The sequence below is a fragment of the Mauremys reevesii genome, linkage group 5 (genome assembly GCF_016161935.1).
Source record: "Mauremys reevesii isolate NIE-2019 linkage group 5, ASM1616193v1, whole genome shotgun sequence".
Lineage (NCBI taxonomy): Eukaryota > Metazoa > Chordata > Testudines > Geoemydidae > Mauremys > Mauremys reevesii.
The window spans coordinates 88,139,412-88,161,711 of NC_052627.1; the positions used below are offsets into that span (position 1 = coordinate 88,139,412).

General features: G+C 46.7%; 1 protein-coding gene across 5 annotated transcripts in view; it reads left to right on the forward strand.

The window, feature by feature from the left end:
- Positions 1-22,300, forward strand: part of CLOCK (clock circadian regulator) — a 126,141-nt gene that overhangs the window by 58,122 nt on the left and 45,719 nt on the right. For all 5 annotated transcript variants that reach the window (XM_039540420.1, XM_039540418.1, XM_039540416.1 and 2 more), the window contains exons 4-5: positions 1,913-2,023; positions 17,677-17,767. In XM_039540420.1, the coding sequence (XP_039396354.1) occupies positions 17,721-17,767 (47 nt within the window). In that variant the 5' untranslated portion in view covers positions 1,913-2,023; positions 17,677-17,720. The remainder of the gene's footprint in view (positions 1-1,912; positions 2,024-17,676; positions 17,768-22,300) is intronic.

Below are 22,300 nucleotides of genomic sequence, written 5' to 3' on the forward strand. Positions count from 1 at the left end.
AATAAAAGAACCTAATATATATTTAAAAATCTCATGGGTTTTGGAGATCCTCATGACCTGTGAACATTTTGGCCGGGCAATACTTATGTGTAGGCATCCAGACCTTTCTGCAAGCTTTCACATGCGTGCAATTTTCTACTTAACAGAACTATGTGGTTTTATTTTCAAAAAGCTTTTCCACCATGTTCAGCTTTTTTCTTACTTTCGTTTAAAATTGCATATGTTCAGTTACCAGTTATGAAATAGTCAAAAGTTTTTTTTTCCTTCTTTCTCTAAATTCCCTCTTCAATGTTCCTTCAACTTCCTTTTTATTATACTCTTTTTAGACATCGTGAAACATGGCTTTGTTCTGTTTAACCTCGGTGTATCCTCTGCAGTAGGCGATATCCTGCATGTGCAGCTTGTAGAGCTGTAAAATTTTCCTCATTAGAGCTGTCAGAACTTGTGGAAGGGTTGGCAAAGGCCTCCTGCTCTGAACAGCTTAAAAACATAGGCTTCATATTACAGTCTCTGTAATCTAGATTTCAGCAGGTCTCTTTGTAACTGTTAATGTTTATACTTGTCAAACCGAACAAAACTGTCTAAATATGAGATGCGGGTTTAACTACCTTACAAAAAAAGTAGGTCAATGGGCCAGCAGGTTATTAGGCTAGAGAAGAATGAGCGGGTTCACTGAGTCATGCTGTGTAGTTGTTTTTCTTCTTTTGGCAGAACGCTCTGCTCTGCTTTAATTTCATGTTTTTTTACAAGTGTTTTTTTTAACCAGTTAAACACTTCCAGTAGAAACAGGGAGAGGAGCAATCATTGCCTCTTTAATTAAACTAAAACATACTACTTGTACTTTTTACTTTCCTAAGAATAATAGCTATTCAACCTTTAGCAAAAAGTACAAATTCAGTACTTCTCGCTTTAGCGAAAATGAATTTTTTTCTTATAACCCAAAATACATTATAACATTAAATATAAGGCACCAGAGTGAAAATGATAGAAAACAGTGGCATACGATTCATTGTATAGTGAAGAAATCAAAACATTCTTTCAGTGTGGCCAATAGCTGATGCAGGGAGAAATGAGGTATGGCAAGGGAGGAGAGATGTGTGTTTAGATAACTTTGAAAAGAGATGCAAAGTGGCATGGAGAGCAGTTTTAGACAACGGGAACTGTAGAAGAGAATTCATTAAAAACAAAAATGATTGTATGAAGAGACTGGAAGGTGGTGATTGCTAGATTAGTGAAGGGGAGCATGAAAGGGAGTAGAGACTTAGATCTAGGAGGTAGGTTTGGAATAAGTACTTAAAAAGAAAATGATATTGGACTTCATTTTGAAAATAAAAGGGGGAGCCAGTGGCTGTGTTTGAGGCAGCAGGAGTGATGTAGCTGGGTTTCTCTGTGAGTGAGTGAGCAGCATTCTGAACATTCTGGAGTCCAGAGAGCAGTGATTTGATGAAACCAGAGAAGAACTGAGGTAATCAGTAGGAAAAGGGATGTAGATGTGAATTAAAAAACAGCAGAGAAGGAGTTGAGGGCGTGGCATAGACAAATGCTGTTTCAGAATTAACAATAGGGAGATTTAGAGACTTAGGCAATGTGGGAGATGGAGAGTTTGAGTCAAGGATGACACTATGATTACAGATAGAGGTAAATAGGAGGTCTTAGTCAAGCCAGATGAAGTTTCAGAGTATTCCTCTTGCTGAAGAGAAGCACTTCTGTTTTTGACACATTGAGTTAACTATATTGAGCTATTTCTTTAATTCATCAGGCAGAGCATTACATTTATAAATGATATATCACAATAGTACTTTACTAGTAATCATAATAAATGATGGCTATAAATATTGCATTTGAATACTAGTGACATACAGAATTCCAATCATTTCCAGTTCTCTAACTTTTCTTTTTTGATTCTTTACAGTGCAGAGTTTGATGCTTTTCTGTAGAAGAGGATATATTTGAACCCACATTCGTCTGAAGGATCAGTGTTTATCCTAAATATCACGGTTTAACATCCCAAAAAGTATAAGAGGTAAAGAAAGTCGTACTGTAATTATGAGCTACAGTGTTGTAATTTGATTCCTGTGGTTTCTTATTAACTACATTAGGGATCTGTTCCTGTTGTCAAGGAAGTTAATGGACTTGGTTCCAAAAAGGTATAGAGCCCTCAGTCCCCATAAGGCTTCATCTAAGGCCCATTAAAGTCAATGGGAGTCTCTTCATTGATTTCAATGGGCTTTGCTTCAGGCCCATACAATTCAATGAGAGCTGAGGATGCTTAGCACCTTGCAAAATTGGATTCAGAGGGAGCAGGAGCAGGCCTGAAAGAGAGACGCAAATGTCTATTGTTTTTTCTTTGGCTTTTGGGTATTTGGAATTTAGGCACCATACTTATGCTGCTAATTTTGACATAAAATCTGGGTACACTCAGTAAGGTGAAATTGGTATTCTAACAATATTGAATGTACTTTGCTGTTATGGAAATAGTGATTCTGACTTCTGATTCTGCATATTGAAAAGGTCAGTCTTGTTCCATGTGAAGTCCTTTTGTGCTTTGCTATTCACACATTTATTTCTTTTGAAAATTAATGGAATGTTATGTGATTTGATATTCTAAAAATTCATAGACTCTTTGATGCATGTAGTAAATGTTGAATACCAGATTTGTTTTGAAGACTAATTATGCGATTATGTTACTAGCACATGCAGTAGATGGGGAAGGGATAGCTCAGTGGTTTGAGCATTGGCCTGCCAAACCCAGGGTTGTGAGTTTAATCCTTGAGGGAGCCATTTAGGGATCTGGGACAAAAATCTGTCTGGGGATTGGTCCTGCTTTGAGCAGGGGTTGGACTAGATGACCTCCTGAGGTGCCTTCCAAGCCTGACATTCTGTGATTTTAAAGGAAAATATATTTACAATCTTCCAGCTATTGTCAAGTGAAAGCCTAAGGATATTAGTTCTGTCTCTTTGAACACTATATTTATCTCATGTAATTAAGCACTGGAAGTAGCTTGCATCAGCAGTGAATGACATGTAGTGAGACTGAATAATATCAACCAGTTTATAATAATATAAACTGAGGTATACAACCATAAAAACTTCAGATCTCCCACATTCTCCACAGATTAATGTCTTTTTAGTGCAATCTGCTATTGTGTGTCCAGGGAGATTGAGGTGTTCTCCTACAGGTTTTTGTATATTGCCATTCCTAATATCTGATTTGTGTCCATTTATCCTTTTACATAGAAGGATAAATGGACAAAAATCAGATACTAGGAATGGCAATATACAAAAACCTGTAGGAGAACACTTCAGTCTCCCTGGACACACAATAGCAGATTTAAAGGTAGCCATCCTGCAGCAAAAAAACTTCAGGACCAGACTTCAAAGAGAAACTGCTGAGCTTCAGTTCATCTGCAAATTTGACACCATCAGCTCAGGATTAAACAAAGACTGTGAATGACTTGCCAACTACAAAAGCAGTTTCTCCTCCCTGGGTGTTCACACCTCAACTGCTAGAAGAGGGCCTCATCCTCCCTGATTGAACTAACCTCGTTATCTCTAGCCTGATTCTTGCTTGCATATTTATACCTGCCTCTGGAAATTTCCACTACGTGCATCCGACAAAGTGGGTATTCACCCACGAAAGCTCATGCTCCTATATGTCTGTTAGTCTATAAAGTGCCACAGGACTCTTTGCTGCTTTTACATAATGTCCTTAGTACACTGAAGGTGGAGGCACCTTAGTGCTAATAAGCATCTGATTGTTCTGTAACATCAGAGGTGAGCTTTCATCTGTATGAACATATTGTCAGTTTCAGCAAATGAAAAAATTGCCACCTCTGGTTCAGCACCATTGTAACACGCCTATGTGTTGGGGCACTAATGTAAGTCTGCTTTGTTAGCAGAGGGGCTTCTAAAGTTATACACACTTCCTTTAGACTCTCTGGAGGCAGTTTGCCTTGAAGCAGTTACTACTTTGCCTATATTACAATTGATACCCTGGATCAGGGCAAATTATCAGTTTTACTGTCACTGCTATTACAAAGTTAGTTTTATTATATCATTGTCAAAGGAAATTGACAGTTGTTACATGGTAATAAGTTCTAAATATAAAGATTTTTCTTTCATGTGGAAGTGGAGGGAGAATTTGAAGCACACTGTCACAGTGCAGGGCTTCTCCTCAGCTTCCAAGCACATACTGCCATGCCAAGTCTTCTTTAAGGCTGTTTATTTTCTTAAAACAGGCAACTGAACAAACAGAAAAGTCTTATAACTCACTCCTTTGTCTTAGACTTCAGGGCCACCCCTTCCAGGGGTCTCTGGCACTCCTGCTTCTGGTTGCTTTCCAGTTTTAATCAGATCTGCTCCCTTCCTGGAGGAGCAGCTCCAGGGCTGTTTCCCTGAGGACCTGGATCTTTGCTACTGTGGCTTTCCTTCCCGAGGCACAACCTATCTCAGTCACCCTCTCTTCCATCTCTCATTTCCTGCCCTTTATAGGCTCAGGCATAGCCCAGCCCTCTTTAATTGGCTGGATTGGGCTCCTGTACTCTGACCCAGAGGAGCTAGGACTGGCTCTACTCACAGGGAACAGGTACGCTGTGAAAACATTTTCTGCCAGTTCAGTTCTGAGAGATTAAAACTACTTTTTCAAACAAACACCACCCCCCACCCCCGGCCCCTGTTTTTCCTTTTCACAAATCTAGTCAAGTGCCCCTTGTTTAGGCACTCACCAGACTTCTGTGAAGGTATCGACATCTGAATCCTGTGTCCTCTAAGCCTCTTGAGTCTGAACAAAATCAGTCCAGGCACTGCCTCTGTCTTGGCTACCGTAGGCACATTCTCAGTGTCCAAATCCCCTGTCTAGCACCCCCTTCTGACAGCTGATGAGGAGTTCACTGGACCATTAATGTTGTTTTTCAGTAAGTCTTGTAAGTTCCAGAAGCCTGGCAGAATGCTAATATTGTGCCCATTTTTAAAAAGTGTAAATGGGATGACCTGGGTAATTATAGGCCTATGAACCTGACATTGATCCCAGGCAAGATAATGGAGCGGCTGATATGGGACTTGATAAGTAAAGGACTAAAGTAGAATAATATAACTAATGCAAATCAGTATAGGTTTATGGAAAATAGATCATGTCAAACTAACTTGATATCTTTTTTTATGAGATTATAAATTTGGTTGACAAAGGTAATAATGTTAACATAATATACTTAGACTTCTATAGGGCATGTGACATGGGACCGTATGACATTTTGATTAAATTTTATACCATCCTAGTTTTTTTTTTAACATGGCATACGCTATATGGATTAAAAACTGACTGACTGATAGGTCACAAAATGTAACTGTAAAGGGGGATTATCATTGAGCAAGTCTGTTTCCAGTGGGGCCCCACAGGGATTGGTTCTTGGCCCTAAGCTATTAAACATTTTTATCAATGGCCTGGAAAAAACATAAATCATCACTGATAAAGTATGCAGCTTACACAAAAATAGGGGGAATGGTAAATAATGAATAAGATATGTCACCGATTCAAAGCAATTTAGATCATTTAGTAAACTGGGTGCAAGTAAACAATATGCAGTTTAATATGGCTAAATGTAAATGTATATATCTTGGAACAAAGAATGTAAGCCATACTTACAGGATGGGTGACTCTCCTGTGAAAGCAGCGACTCTGAAAAAGGTTTGGTAATTGTGGTGGATAATCAGCTGAACATGAACTTCCAGTGTGATGCTGTGGCCAAAAGAGTTAGTGATCCTGGGATGCATAAACAAGGCAATCTCAAGTAAGAGTAGAGAGGTTATTTTACCTCTGTATTTGGCACTGGTGCAACTGTTCTGGAATACAGCATCCAGTTCTTCTTCGAGTGCTTGCTCAAATTGATTCCAGTTAGGTGTGTGCGTCGCATGCACAATCGTTGGAAGATTTTTACCCTAGCAAAACTCGGTGGGTTGGCTGAGGCGCTCCCTGGAGTGGTGCCTTCATGGTGCTGGATATATTCCCCTGCCGACCCAGCGCCCCCTCAGTTCCTTCTTACCGCCCGTGACGGTCATTGGAACTGTGGAGCGCAGCTTCGCAGATCTCCACTTCCCTAGCATTCGTTAGTACCTGTTAATAGTTTGTGCTTAGTTGTTAATAGTTGTTGATAGTTGTTAATAGTTGTTACTAGTTACTTAAGATAGTTAGAATTAGTTTACTTAGAGGGGTGGAAGAGGGTCTTCTCCCCTAGCCTGGTACCCGGGCCTATGCCTGGGTCTCCGGGCTTCAAACCCTGCTCGGCCTATCTGAAGCTGATGCCAACAGGAGACCCCCATGACTCTTGCCTAAAGTGTCTGGGGGAATCCCACCAAGCAGACAAGTGCCGCATTTGTAAAGCCTTCAAGCCGAGGACTAAGAAGGAGCGGGACATTAGACTGAAGCAGCTCCTTATGGAGGCGGCACTTAGCCCGGTTCCTTCCTCCGCTCACCGGGACTTGGCACCATCGTCTTCGGTGTGGAGTGCCCCGGCGGCACCGACTGGCCCTGCATCGTGTTCGGATTCTGCTAAAGTCTTGCAGTGCCAGATCTCCCCAGCACCTCCACCACGGCACCGGTCCTTGTCTCCGGGCCAGAAGAAGAAGCAACCCAAGCTGGTGCCGACTGCTCCTTGTTTGCTGGTTCGACAGCCACAGACGCTTTCCGCACCACAATCTGAGCCACTTTCTTTGCCGGAGGGCACAGGACAACTAATGGCTCCGGCACCATCGACTCTGGCACCGGAAGGGCCATCGAGTCCGGTGCATGTAAGCTCCCTGGTGCAGACCGTGGTAGAGCTGAGACTGTCCTCCATGCCGGAGACCTTCTCAACAGTGCGGGACCTGATCATGCTCACAGAGCCAACTCCTCTGCAGCCAGTGGCACCTCCGGTGCGGATGGTGCTATTGAAAGGAAAACCGTCCCTGATACGACCACTGTTACTGAGTAAAGCAGGACAGCACCGGTCCTGGTCCCGATCGTGGTCCCAGCACCCATCATGGCGTCGCTCGCAGTCCCGGCACCGATCTCATTCTCGGCGCCGGTTGTAATCGCGACAGCGCTCCGGCTCGCAGAGATCCGAATCATGGTATGGCCAGTACCGATCAGACTCCCAGCACCGTTCCCAGTACTGGTCAGAATGGCACTCGTTCCAGAGCCGATTCCGGCACTGATCTCACCGGAGGTCACCATCAAGATCCAGATCAGGCTCCCGGTACCGATACAACCGCAGGCACCGATTGCCATCTCGGTACTGCTCTGCATCACGCCACCGGTCCCCAGCACCATGGCACAGTACAGCACCAGGGGACTTGGTGCCATCACATACGGCACCACCTTAGCCATCTCACTCCGCCTCGGGGTCATCACGCTCACAAGGTGGCTACCACGCCCAGGGCCAGGGCGAGGGCCGTGCAGGCCAGTGGCTGGAAGAAGGCCAGGACCTGGGCCAGGAACCCCCACAGTGGTCCTTTTGGACCCCCTGGGTCTACCATCAGGCCCAGGGGGTTCCTTCGGGGCTTCCTGTTCCGCCCCTTTGGAGCCCTGAATACCGGAGGCCATGGTGTCTCACCCCTCCCCACCGGGGGGGTTCTGAGGCAACTGCTCCAGCGCCAATACAGGCCCACGCTCCTAGTGTGGTGGACCTTGAACAACAAGATCCTCCACAAGAGGACCTCACGCAGGATCCCTTAGTCCCGGGAGTATCTTCCTCGTCCTTGCCTGATGAGGCAGTCACGGGAACTACGGTTTCGGGCCCTCCTCCTATGGACCTCCACATCCACCAGGAGCTGCTCCACAGGGTGGCACGCAATATGAACCTCCAGGTAGAGGAGGTGGTGGAGGTAGAGGACCCTGTGGTGGACATTCTGTCGACGGAGACACCGTCCACAGTGGCCCTCCCCGTCATAAGGACTATACAGGCCAATGCCAAGACAATATGGCAATTGCCAGCCTCTATTCCACCTACGGCCAAGGGGGTGGAAAGGAAGTACTTTGTCCCCTCAAAGGAATACGGGTACCTCTACACACACCCCCAACCATGCTCCCTTGTCGTGGCTTCGGTCAACGAGAAGGAATGACATGGTCAGCAGGCCCCTGCGCCTAAATCTAAGGACACTAGCCGCCTAGACTTGTTTGGGCGCAAGGTGTACTTGGCCGGAGGCTTGCAGCTCAGGGTGGCCAACCAGCAGATGCTCGTGAGCCGATATGACTATAATTTGTGGCTCTCTATGGCAACATTCAAAGAGTTGGTTCCACAGGAGTCCAGAGAGGAATTTGGGGCTCTAGTAGAGGAGGGCAAGAAGGTGGCCAGAACCTCCCTACAAGCCTCTCTGGACGCAGCGGACTCGGCGGCTAGGACCCTGGCCTTGGGCATAGCCATGCGCCGCATCTCATTGCTACAGGTTTCTGGCTTACCACCAAAGTTGCAACAGATCCTCCAGGACCTACCCTTTGATGGCCAGGGCCTATTCTCTGAAAAGACAGACTCAGGGCTGCAGAGTCTGAAGGACAACCAGGCCATCATGCGTTCACTGGGCATGCATATGCCAGTAACGCAGAGAAGGCCCTTCAGACCGCAGCCTCAGAGATCCTACCCTCCCCCTCGGCCAAGACAGGACTTCTTTAGAAAACACGACCGAGGTGTTAAAAGAAAACAGACTGAGCACCAAGCCAGTCAAGGCCAAGGCCCTTTCAAGCCATTAGCAGGGCCTAAGTAGAACTTTTGAAGGTGCGCCCAAGGACGGAGCACCAGTCTCCATTCAGGATCCTTCCCTGCCTTTCCAGAATAGTTTCTCTCACTTCCTCCATGCGTGGTCTCGCATAACATCAGACTGTTGGGTCCTGCGCATGGTGGAAAGGGGTTACTCCCTCCAATTTGCTTTTTTTCCCCCCTCCCACCCTTTTTCCCCGTCCCTCTACAGAGACCCTTCTCACGAGCACCTCCTTCTACAGGAGGTCCAATCACTCCTACATGTGGGGGTGATAGAGGAGGTTCCAAGAGAGTCAAGGGGCAGGGGTTTTTACTCCCGCTACTTCCTAATCCCCAAGGCCAAGGGTGGGCTTCGGCCCATTCTGGACCTACGCGGACTCAACAAATTCATGGTAAAGTTGAAGTTCCACATGGTCTCACTAGGGACCATTATTCCTCCCTAGATCCTGGAGACTGGTACGCCGCGCTCGACATGAAGGACGCGTACTTCCACATTGTGATCTCCCCAGCACACAGACGCTTCCTTCCCTTTGTGGTCAATCATCAGCACTTTCAATTCACCATCCTCCCTTTCAGTCTCTCCTTGGCCCCCAGGGTGTTTACCAAGTGCATAGCTGTTATGGCTGCTTCCCTTCATTGACAACAGATCCATGTGTTCCCGTATTTCGACGACTGGCTCATTTGGGGTTGCTCCAGGGATCAGGTGCAGTCTCATGTTCAGCTCACCATGAACATGTTCAATCAACTAGGTCTCCTGCTCAATGTCGTGAAATCCACTCTGGTACCAACCCAGAGGATAGAATTCATAGGAGCAGTCTTAGACTCAGGCCTAGCCCAGGCACTTCTGCTGGAAGCACGCTTCCAATCCCTGACGAACATCGTCCACATCGCTTCCCAACCTCAACCGTGAAAACATGCCTGTGCCTCCTGGGGCACATGGCCTCTTGCACATATGTGACCAGGCATGCCAGATTACGACTACATCCACTCCAAGCCTGGCTATCAACAGTTTACCGACCAGGTCGGGACGGCTTGAAAACGGTGGTTACCATTCCGCCAGGGATATTAGCCTCTCTAGACTGGTGGCTAGACCCCAAATCAGTGCGCAAAGGGCTGCCATTTCATGCCCCGCAGCCCTCCATGTCCCTAGTTACGGATGCGTCATCCCTGGGATGGGGGGCCCATCTCGGGAACCTCCGTATACAGGGGCTATGGTCAGCAGGAGAGTTATCCCTGCATATCAATGTACGGGAACTCAGAGTGGTGCGCCTGGCGTGTGAAGCATTCCGAGAGCACATTCAAGGCCGTTGCGTTGCAGTCCTCACAGACAACACAACGGCCATGTTTTACATCAACAAGCAAGGGGGAGCCCGGTCATCCTCCCTCTGTCAGGAGGCCTCTCGTCTGTGGGAATTCTGCATAGCCCAATTGATCCATCTGGTGGCAGCATTTCTCCCAGGAGTCCAGAACACTTTAGCGGACCACCTCAGCAGATCATTCCTGGCTCACGAGTGGTCAGTTCGCCCTGACGTCATCCACTCTGTCTTCCAGAAGTGGGGCTTTCCTCTGATAGACCTATTCACCTCTCGCGAGAATCGGAAATTCCAGGTGTTCTGCTCTCCCCAAGGATGCTCCCCAGGTTCCCTGTTGGACGCCTTCCTAATACAGTAGAAGTCTCAGCTGTGCTACGCCTTTCTTCCATTCTCGCTAGTCCTCAGGGTCCTGCTCAAACTGCGCAGGGACAGAACCCGTCTGATTTTGGTCGCCCCGGCATGGCCCAGACATCACTGGTATACCATTCTCCTGGAGCTGTCAGTGGATGCTCCAATTCCACTCCCGCTGTGGCCAGACCTGATCACTCAAGACCACAGACGACGACTGTCATCCTGACCTGCAATCTCTCCACCTCACAGCGTGGATGCTGCATGGCTAACTCAATCTGAGCTGTGCTGCTCTCGCTTAGTACAGTAGGTCCTTTTGAGTAGCAGGAAGTCCTCTACCAGGTTCACGTACTTAGCCAAAGTGTTTTTCCTGCTGGTGCGCTCAGAGTCATACGGCCCCTCTACAGGCATCAGTGCCTATCATCTTGGACTACCTCCTGTCCTTAAAGCAGCAGGGCTTGGCAATATCATCTATCAGAGTGCACCTGGCAGCTATTTCAGCTTTCCACTCGGGTGAAAACGGGCGTTCTGTCTTCTCCAGTCCCATGGTCACTAGATTTCTCAAGGGGTTGGAGTGCCTGTTCCCACAAATTAGACAACCAGTCCCTACATGGGATCCTAACCTGGTCCTCTCCAGACTCATGGGTGCCCCATTCAAGCCGATGGCTACCTGCTCGCTCCTGTACCTTTCCTGAAAGACAGCCTTCCTTGTAGCTATCACCTTGGCGAGGCGTGTGTCTGAGTTCAGGGCACTCACATCGGAACCACCGTATACGGTGTTCCACAAGAATAAAGTACAATTGCAACCCCACCCGGCCTTCCTCCCTAAGATGGTTTCTGCCTTCCATGTCAACCAGGACATCTTCCTCCCTGTCTTCTACCCAAAGCCGCACGCCTCTAGATGGGAACAACAGCTGCACTCCCTGGACATTCGCAGGGCACTTGCCTTCTACATCAAGCGAACAAAACCTTTCAGGAAAAGGTCACAACTGTTTGTTGCTGTGGCAGACCGGATGAAGGGCCTTCTGGTCTCCTCCCAGCGCATCTTGTCCTGGATCACATCATGCATTCATGCATGCTATGACTTGGCTGGTGTCCCAGCTTCGAACCTTACCACCCACTCCACGCAGGCTCAGGCTTCATCCTCTGCTTTCCTGGCACACGTGCCCATACAGGAGGTATGTAGGGCAGCGACTTGGTCATCAATGCATACCTTCACTGCCCACTATGCGATAGTTCAAAAGTCCAGGGGTTATGCTGCATTTGGTTCAGCGGTCCTTCACTCTGACCCCACCACCTAGGTAAGGCTTGGGAGTAACCTAATTGGAATTGATATGAGCAAGCACTCATAGAATCATAGAATTCAAGATCAGAAGGGACCATTATGATCATCTAGTCTGACCTCCTGCAAGATGCAGGCCACATAAGCCGATCCACCCACTCCTGAACTAATTCTCTCCCTTGACTCTGCTGTTGAATGCTCCAAATCATGATTTAAAGACTTCAAGTAGCAGATAATCCACCAGCAAGCGACCCCTGCCCCATGCTTCGGAGGAATGCGAAAAACCTCCAGGGCCACTGCCAATCTACCCTGGAGGAAAATTCCTTCCCGACCCCAAATATGGCGATCAGCTGAACCCCGAGCATGTGGGCAAGACTCTCCAGCCAGACCCTCTGGAAAAGGCTAACAATATCCCAACATTGACCCTTTGTACTAATTACCAGTGTGGCACGTTATTGACCTATTGACTAAACCCGTTATCCTATCATACCATCCCCTCCATAAACGTATCCAGCTTAATCTTAAAGTCATGGAGGTCCTTCGCCCCCACTGTTTCCCTCGGTAAACACCCGGGTTCCAGAATTGCACTCCTCTGATGGTTAGAAACCTTCGTCTAATTTCAAGCCTAAATTTCCTGACTGACAATTTATATCCGTTTGTCCTCGTGTCCACATTAGCACTGAGCTGAAATAATTCCTCTCCTTCCCTGGTATTTATCCCTCTGATATATTTAAAGAGTGCAATCATATCTCCTCTTATCCTTCTTTTGGTTAAGGAAAACAAACCAAGCTCCTCAAGTCTCCTTTCATATGACAGGCTTTCCATTCCTCGGATCATTCTAGTGGCCCTTCTTTGTACCCGTTCCAGTTTGAATTCATCCTTCTTAAACATGGGAGACCAAAACTGCACACAATACTCCAAATGAGGTCAAAGAAGAAAAGACGATGACTCACCTTTATAACTGTTGTTCTTCGAGATGTGTTGCTCATATCCATTCCAAACCCGCCCTCCTTCCCTTCTGTTGGAGTAGCCGGCAAGAAGAAACTGAGGGGGTGCTGGGTCGGCTGGTGTATATATCCGGCGCCATGAAGGCGCCACTCCATGGGGGTGCCTCAGCCGACCCACCGAGTATTGCTAGCGTAAAAATCTTCCGATAATCGTGCATGCGGCACGTGCACACCTAATTGGAATGGGTATGAGCAACACATCTCGAAGAACAACAGTTACAAAGGTGAGTAACCGTCTTTTCTGGTGCCCACAATTCAAGAAGGATGTGGATAAATTGGAGAAGGTTGAGAGAACAGCCATGAGAATGAGGCCGTCTGCACTAGAAATCTTATAGTGGCACAGCTGTAATGATGCAGCTGAGCTGCTGTAAGATCTCTCATGTAGCCACTTTATGCCAATGGGAGAGAGCTCTCCTGTCGATATAATTAAATCATCCCCAACAGGTGGCGGTAGCTATGTTGGCGGGAGAAGCTCTCCCTCTGACATAGCACTGCGCACACTACTGCTTACGCCGGTGTAACTTACGGTGCTCAAGGGTGTGGTTTTTTCACACCCCTGAGCATCGTAGGTTTTGCCCTCATGAGTGATAGTGTAGACATGGCCTGATTAAAAGATTAGAAAACATACTTTATAGCAGAAGTGGCCAAACCACAGCTCATGAGCTGCCTGCAGCTGTTTTACAGTTAAAGTGCAGCTTGTGGAGCCCCCCCATCTGCCCCATTCTCCGCCTACGAGACTGCGGGGAGGGGGGGGGACACGGGGCTTCTGCCCTGTAGCGGAGTGGTGGGGCTCAGGGCTTCTGCCAGAGATGACTGGTGCCTGCTGAGACTGGGGGGGGGGCACAATTTAAAGGTTTGGCCCTCCCAACAGCTTGAGGCATGCCCCCTACAGTCATGCCCCTCCTCTTATCCTCAGTGGCCCCTCCCTGCAGCTCCCAGCTTTTTGCCACTGCTTGTTCCCACAGCTGCATCTCCCAGCTTGCTGGCTTCAGCAGTTGCCATGCAGGAAGGAGGCCCGGCGACACTCTGTGGCAAAAATCAGGGTGGGATGTGACCCCACGTGCACCCCATGCATTGCCTCTGGTTTCTGCCCTGGGGGAGGGTGTCTTGGAGCTTTCGCCCTGTGGGGCACAGCTGCCCGTGCGTGGCTCTCAAACGTCTGAAGATTGTCGTATGCGGCTCAGAGGGTCAGTAAGTTTGACCACCCCTGCCTTATAGTGATAGACTCAAGGAGTTCAGTCTATTTAGTTTAACAAAGAGAATGTTAAGGGATGACTTGATTAGTCTATAAGTACATATATGGGGAGCAAGAGAAAGGTATAACACGATGCGATGGCTGGAAGTTGAAGCTAGACAAATTCATAAGACATTCATTTATAACAGTGAGAGTAATTAACCATTGGGGCAATTTACCAAGGGTCCATCACTGACTATTTTTAAATAAAGATTGGATGTTTTTCTAAAAGATCTGCTCTGGGAATTATTTTGGGGAAGTTCTATGGCTTGTGTTATACAGGAGGTCAAACTAGATGATTACAACGGTCCTTTCTGACCTGAGAATCTATGAATCATTAAGGCTGTGATTTTAGCATGGAGGCCACAGTGTTCACAATAAATTGTGAATTATATTTAAGTCTGTGACACCAATGAGTGCTGGTTCTTGTGGGCAGGGGCGGCTCTAGACACCAGCGCGCCAAGCAGGCGCTTGGGGCGGCCGTTTCCCGGGGGGGCGGCATTTGGCTCCGGTGGAGCTCCCGCCGGCATGCCTGCGGCAGGTCCACCGGAGCCCGGGACGAGCAGACCTGCCGCAGGCATGACTGCGGCGGGTCCCGTCTTCCCGCGGCTCCGGTTGAGCTCCCGCAGGCATGACTGCGGCAGGTCCGCTCGTCCCGGGCTCCGGTGGACCTGCCGCAGGCATGCCGGCAGGAGCTCAACCGGAGCCACGGGAAGAGGGGACCCGCCGCGGGACCGGGGAAGGGCGGCGCAGCGCTCCGCGCTGCTTGGGGCAGCCCAATTTCTAGAGCCGCCCCTGCTTGTGGGTCAGGATTCCTACTCTGGCCACATGTTTGCACCACCACTCAGGTTTAGTGCATCTGCTCCTCCATTGATGGAGATGAAGGGGCAGATGGGCCAAATTCGATTGGCATAGTGAGCTGACCCATGTGGTCAGAGTGCCACTCAGGTTTGGCATGTCCACTCATCTACTGCATTATAGAGGGGCAGACCGGTCAAATTTGATTGGCATTCCGACCTGGCCCATATGGTTGCAGCGCCACTCAGGTTTGGTGTGTCCACCTCTGCGTAGCATGACAGAGGAGCAGACAGGCCAAATTTGACTGGTGTGGCCAGCTAGAGCACGGGGTTGCAACACCACTTAAGTTTTGGTGCATCTACCCCTCTGTGACATGATGGAAGATAGAGGGGCCAGATTTGATTGGCTTTGGAACCTGACCCATGTGATTGCGGCACCACTTAGTTTTGGTGGATCAGCCCCGCTGTGGCATGATGGAAGGGCAGATGAGCCAAATTTGTTTGGTGTTGCAACCTAGTATACAAGGTTGCAATGCCACTCAGTTTTGGCACGTCTGTCCCTCAGTAGATTGAGACAGAGGGGAGGATGCATCAAACCTGAGTGGCCCTGTTACTTAGCGTATGGGATCACAGTGCTTGGTGTGGGGAGCCACCAGTGAAGGGTGGGCTCACTTTCCAGTTTCCCCAACACCCGTGCCACCTCCCCTTGCCGGGGCAGACTCACTTTCCAGCCCCCTGGCACCTCGCTTCCTCATTGAGGCAGGCTTGCTCTCCACCCCCTTCCTGTGGGCCATGAACTTTCTGTGGCTATGTTCCCCCCCCACACACACCTCTGACATAAAATGGACTAAAAATGTGTGTGACAAAATTGAAGCCTTAATCATCTACACCCAAAGTCTTTAGTCCCATTTCCCCATAAGTTCTCTTACTTCTCAGGCAAGTTCAAGGTTTCCAGTGGCGGCAGGCACCAGTTGGTGCCCAACTCTCCCCAAATTCAGCACCATTTTTCACAAAGTGATTGTGTCTCTGTTCTGTTCTGTAGAGGTTTTTATGCCATGCTGATCACTGTAGTATCTGAGCACCTTCCAGTAGTGCATTAAGCAATGTGACTATGCATCTCTTACATTTGTTTTTTCTCTCATCTTCATCCCAGAGGGAGAAGCGTGTGTAATGGAGTGTATTATTTTGGTAGGGTTTTATTAATTTGTTAAATAAATATATCTGTTGCTATGTGTTTATATTAGAGAAAGCAAGGTCAAAGAAATTGGCATTGCATGTGGAGAGGAAAGTGGTGAGGTTTCTCATGGTTAGTTCCTGGAGGAGTTCATTGCACAGTCTTGAACCACCCCCAGAAAAGGTTCTTTCTCATGCCCAGATGAAGTGTACTCTTATTGTGGAGAGTTGCCTTGCCCCAGAGAAGTGAAGTTATCAACCATGGTCTTTGCCTTGGAGCTTTAGAGACTGTCTTCTAGATATCCTGGGCTCAAGCATGGGGTGCTTTGAAGTTAAGGACTGAGACCTTGAACTTGATCTGAAATTAGGGCACCAGTGTAGAGGGTGGAGGACAGGTGTGATGTGCTCATGTAACCTGCCTTCCTGAGGGGAGACACTGCAGCCTTTTATACTTTTGGAGTTTCCTAAGTGTTGAAGATTTCATGCCCAGTTATATTTCATTGCTGTAGTCCAGCTGATAGTGATGAAGGCATAAATAACTAAGGCCAGGTCTTCATCCACCAGGATGGGACGGAGTCTCCTAGCAAACCAGAGATGGCAGAAAGTATTACGCATTTCTGTTGCGATGTGAAAGCTCAATGTCAGCGAGGAATCTGAGAGTAATCCTAGAATACGGACTGAATTGACCAATTGTAGATGGGAACCTTCAACCAAAGGGGAGATCGCACCGTAGCTGCAAACTCTTCAAAGTACTTTGCTTTACCCACCAGCATCGTCTCTGTTTTGCTCAGCCAGTTGTTTTTCATCCATGAGCTGATCTCATCCAAGCATTGGGCCATCTTGGTGTGGTCACATGTGATGCAGGATAGGTAGAGATGTGTGTCAGTTGTGTATTGATGGTATCTGAGTCCATGTTGTCTGACCAGTTCTCCTAATGGTTGCATGTAAATATTGAAAAGGACTGTATAGAGAATTGATCCTTGTGGAACCCCTCAAGTGAAGGGTCCAGTGGTGGAGGTGGTTTCCCATCACTACTCTTTGGGTGCATCCTTCCAGGAAGGACTCAGACCATTTTAGCACATTACCCTGGACTCCTACTACACTTCTCAGGCAAGACAGCAGTATCTCATAGTCAACACTGTCAAACACTGCAGAAAGGTCTGGGAGGATGAGAATGAATGTCTTTTGATAGGATGAGATCATTCATCAGTGCCACTAAAACAGTTTCAGTTTCTCTCCTGCCCCTTTAAGGAACTGTTTTCCACTGGGCAGTCCTTCAGCACCCCTTTCCTCTTGGGTGTGTTCTCCCCTCCTCCTTTTTCTGGAATGAACAGGATTTGGCTTATATGGTCTCCAAACCACTCCCACTCCCAGCAGCTTCTGAAAGGATTGGAGTCAATTGCTTGGGGTTATTTTTTTCTTCTCCCCTTATGACAGTTCACTTTGTCATATTCCCTCAAATTTATTCACGTTCTTTGAAATATGGGCCAATATAAAGAATAAAAAGCTGTTGCTGAATACAGAGGTAAATGAAAGTTTAAACTGGCTTAGCCCAAGTTGATTCATCATGGCATATTGAAAAGTGATAGCCTCTTAACCTCTGTATCTGGTGAAATAAGATGTTTAGGTTTAGCTATATGGGATACATAATTGACATAAAGAGAAAAGCTGGAGGGAAAATAAAGGTTAGAAGCACTACTCCTTTTGGGGCAAGCCAGAGCTTCAGACTTTCTATGAGGGGAAAACCAACATGTTCTACAAAAGTTATATTTCCATTTGTTTCTGTTCTTACCCAGGCAGACGTACAAATGTCTACCACAAGACTAAAGTGTGACATGTTATGTTCTTTACCATAAGGACCCATAAAATGAGCTCCATTACAGACAGGTATGTTGTTAGATTATTTTGTTTTAAGTGATTTATAGGTAAACATTTTGATGATGTATTCTTATTTAAGATTAAGAGCAGAAGGACTCCAAGTCAGACTTAAGTATAATGAGGTTTTGATTTTTGGCAAAGTTAAGGTCTGTTAACTACACTTTAGTTATGAAAACATAGCTATGTAGCCATCACATGTTATAGTACCTGTTTTTGTTTAAAATTATATTATTTAAATATGTTTTATATTTGGAACAGCAGCTGCCTAATTGGAATTGTGTTTTGAAATTCGTTGTATTCTTAGGGTTTTTCTCTTGAAACAACTGATCTGGGGACTTGTTTTAGAATTACTTGAATCCAAGAGCTGGGCTTAAAGTGCTTTCATAGCAATCTGTGGTTCCCTTTTTGTTATAAAATGCTTTAAATTAAAGTTTTGAAGTTTTTAGAAAATGAAAAAAGTTTGCCTATTGTATAGAACACAATTGGCTTTTCTATAATCAATTCATCTATCCAGAAACTAGGGGTAGAATTTTTAGAAGTGCCAAAATGACAGCTTCCCAAGTCTCAAAAGTGACTTGGGCACTTAGGAAATTAGGTTTCATTGACTTTCAGTGAAATTTGGGCTTTTAAATGACACTTTTGAAAATGGGACTTAGGCACTTTTGAAAATTCTACCACAGGATTCTCCTGCACTGGCTTATTAAGGAAAAGGAAAGAATAATCAAACACTTTTCATAACATTACACCCTTCCTCCTCTTTTTGTCAACTTTGGGTACTGTATTTTACAGTAGTAACAGACAATACAGTTCTAGTGCTTGCATATATCCATTACACTGTAGGTGTGTGTGCATCCTGTGCACCAGTGCCAGAGAGTTTTCCTTAGTGGTTCCTTTAGGGGCATCCCAGCTCCTCGTGCTTTGAATGGAGAGTATATAAAGGGTGGAGCTGCCCCACCACTCCTTCAGTTCCTTCTTACCATTGTTCCTCATGAACAAATTTCTTGCTGCTTTTTTTCTTACCTAGTGGTACGTTTTCATCACTCCGTTTTTTTCTTTTCTTTTCTAATTTTAAAATTTCTGGGTTTAGTTGAAAAATATATTTTTTTTTCAGTCAGGCAGACCTCAAGGTTTTACCCTTAATTGGGGCAAGCTTGTGCCAGGATCCCTTGGCTTCAAGTCCTGTTTGGGTTGCCAGAATCCCATGTCTGTCAGAGAACCTTATTCATGCTGCTTCAAGTGCTTGGGTGACAGCCACAAAAGAGAGACGGGTGCTCCATTTGCAGTAGTTTAAAGGCCAGGGCAAAGAAGCTGAGAGAAGAACACCGTCGTTATATCCTTATGGAGGCTGTCCTTAGGCCAGTGTCTGAACCCCTTTGGTTGACCAAGGGAAGTTTTTTGACGACTCCTTCTTGGAGTGCTCCTTTAGCTTTACCTGGGAATAGGAGCCACAGGAGATTTCTGTCACTGGGACTCTTGTCTTTGAGGCCAAAGACATTGGAGCAATTGTGGTGAAAGAAACATAAGAAATAGACACTGGATTCCTTGGAATCCATGATTCAGGATTGCTCCACAGAAGGTCACTCCAGTACCAAAGGTAGAGTGACATCTCTGATCATGGTGGGGCAACAGCCCATGTTAGTGCAGACAACGCCAGAGGCCTGTGTGGTGGCGAGAGATGATGCCTTTCAGTACCACTGTCGCCATTGATTCAGGGCAGAGATCCTCGGTCAGTAGTGGTGCAGGTTCTGAGACTGTCAGCTCTGGGGCACTCTGTTATGGATCCATCACTTAAGGGCCCAGTACCACTGTCTTTGGCCTCATCCATTCTGGTACCAGCTCTACCCTGTGACATGGTATCATCAACTAGGAAGCCCTCTATGTTTCCTCCAGTGTCACATTCCTGGCATAGATCCAGAGGATCAGACCCAGTACAGCACAACCATGGCTCTTGAAATACTCTGATTCATCATCAGACTTCGAGGTGGGCTTTTGAGTCTCATACTACCAAAAGTCCAGAGTGCTGTCCTGGTCCTTTTTCTCTTACTCATTAACTGTTTTGAGAAAAGGAGAACCAGGAATTTAGATGTTTGGACCAGGCACATCTGGGACCCATTACTGTACCAGCCTCCTAGTTGACCTTATTGGATGCTCCCCAGTATCTAGATCAACATTGCAACTACCTCACAGAAGCAGGTTCCTCAGGGAATAATCTTTTTCTGATGGTACTAAGGCTTGTGACAGTTGGTACCCATCAACCTTTACCTCAGGATTTACCTCAGCCTGCTTCAGACCAGTAGCCTAATCCAGTACTGTAGGACCACCCTCGGGAGCATATTCCCTTGCCTCCCGTTCATGCATCTTCATCACCTGATGAAGCCCTGATACTGGAGGTGTCCTCTCTGGTCCCAGATTACCTTTAAGGTGTACCTTAAAGGAGAATGCCAACTCTTTACAAGTGGATCTCGTGGAGGAGAATACCCACCAACTGATTGATCCTGTGCATCTAGCTATGACAGGAAAGATAGCCCTGCCTACAAATGATGCCATTATGCAGGCTATTTCAGATACTGTGGAAAACCCCTTCCTCCATTTCGCCTGTGGCCAAATTAATGGAATGTAAATACCAGGTTTCATCCCAGAGGATTGAGCAATTTTGTGGTGGGTTGTCTGGTCTCTCAATCAGTTCTGCAACGTTCCTTGGATGCAGTGGATTCTGCTGGCAGGGCTATGGCAATGACTATGCGCCCTTGTACCTGGCTATAGACCTTGGGGGTTCCTGCAAACATACAACAGACAAATGAGGCCCTTCTCTTTCAGGGCTGTCCTTTGTTCTCATCCACAACAGATGAGGCTTTACACACACTAAGAACTGTAGAGCAGTTTTAAAGCCCTTGGGCCTCTACACTCCAGCTATGAAGAGGACAAAATATCATCCTTGATTCCAGCCTAGACAGCAATATTCCTTCCATCATGCTGACCATTCCAAAAGAAAGCAAAAGTTTCAGAGAGGGAGACCTCTGCCTCTTACTTCCTAAGTCTCCTCATCCAGACATCCACAGGCCACGAAACAGTCCAAGTGGTCACTGATAGCACCATAGCAGTGTTTTTTTTGTGCCCAGACAAGGGAGTGGCAAGTCAGACCGCTTCTGCCAGGAGGCGGTTGAGCTGTGGAATTTATACTGAGTCGCTCTCAGGATTTCTCACTTGCCAGGTATTCAAAATAGTCTGGTGGATCACCTGAGCAAATCCTTCAATTTAGATCACAAATGGTCTCGCAACACAGCCGTTCTAGCTTTGGTATTTGTCACAGGAGGTTTTCTGATGGTAGATCTGTTTGCAACTCGGCAAAACAGGAAGTGTCCCCGGTTTTGTTCCAGAGCAGGTCACAGAACTGGGTCAATCTCAAATGTTTTCCTGGTTTCCATAGGATAAGGATGTGGTGTGTGTATATACCAGAGCCCCTGATTCCCAGGTTCATTCTCAAGCTGAAACAAGTCGAGGCAGAATGATCATTATAGCTCCAGCCTGGCCAAGGCAGCCATGGTATTGTGAGTTATGCAAGCTGTGTACTCAAGGACCCTTGTTGTTGCCACTAACCAGAACTATGGGCAGGTGTTGCACCCAAATTCTTGGGTGTTGCACCTCACAACATGGTTCATCAGTAGTCAAATGCAGAGGAGTACACTGCTCAGTGGCAGTCCAGAATGTCCTCAATAGCAGAAAACCTTGTACAATAACACCTTACCTGGGCCAGTGGAAGTGCTTCTCCATCTGGGCAACCTCCTATAATGTGTTCCTGACGCAGTCTAACATCCAAACAATTCCGTACTACTTGCATCTTAAGCAGTCGGGTCTTGCTGACAGCTCCATTAGGGTGCATCTCACCACTGTCTCAGTGTTTCACTCTCAAATTAATAGTAGAGCTGCTTTTATTAATTTTATCTTGACCAGGTTCCTGAAAGGTCTAGATTGAGTGTTCCCACCTATCTGGGACCAGCGCTAATTTGGGATTTGAATTTAGTGTTATCTACTTTTTTATGGATCCTCCTTTTGAATCTTTAGCTCCCTGCCTGCTTCTACATCTCAGCTAAGGTAGCCTTCTTATGACCATCACCTTGATTAAGGCCTGGTCCACACTAAAAAGGGGGTTCGAATTAGGGTACGCAAATTCAGCTACAGGAATAGCGTAGCTGAATTCGAAGTACCCTAATTCGAACTACTCACCGCCATTTGCAGTGGTGGAGTACCGGAGTCGACCGCGGCGCTTCCGGAGTTTGAACTATCGCGTCTAGATCAGGCGCGATAGTTCGAACTCCGTGAAGTCGAACTCACCGCGTCGACCCGCGCGGTGAGTATGGACCTGCCCTGAGAGAGTGCAAAAGGTAAATGCACTTGTAAAATAGATCAGTGACTCCATTTTCTATGAAGACAAGGTTCACCTTAGACTGCACCCTAAATTCCTCTCAAAGGTAGTATCAGATTTCACCTGAATCAGAGTAGACTTAGCAATTTTCTTTCCAAAGCCACGTGCTCACAAAGATG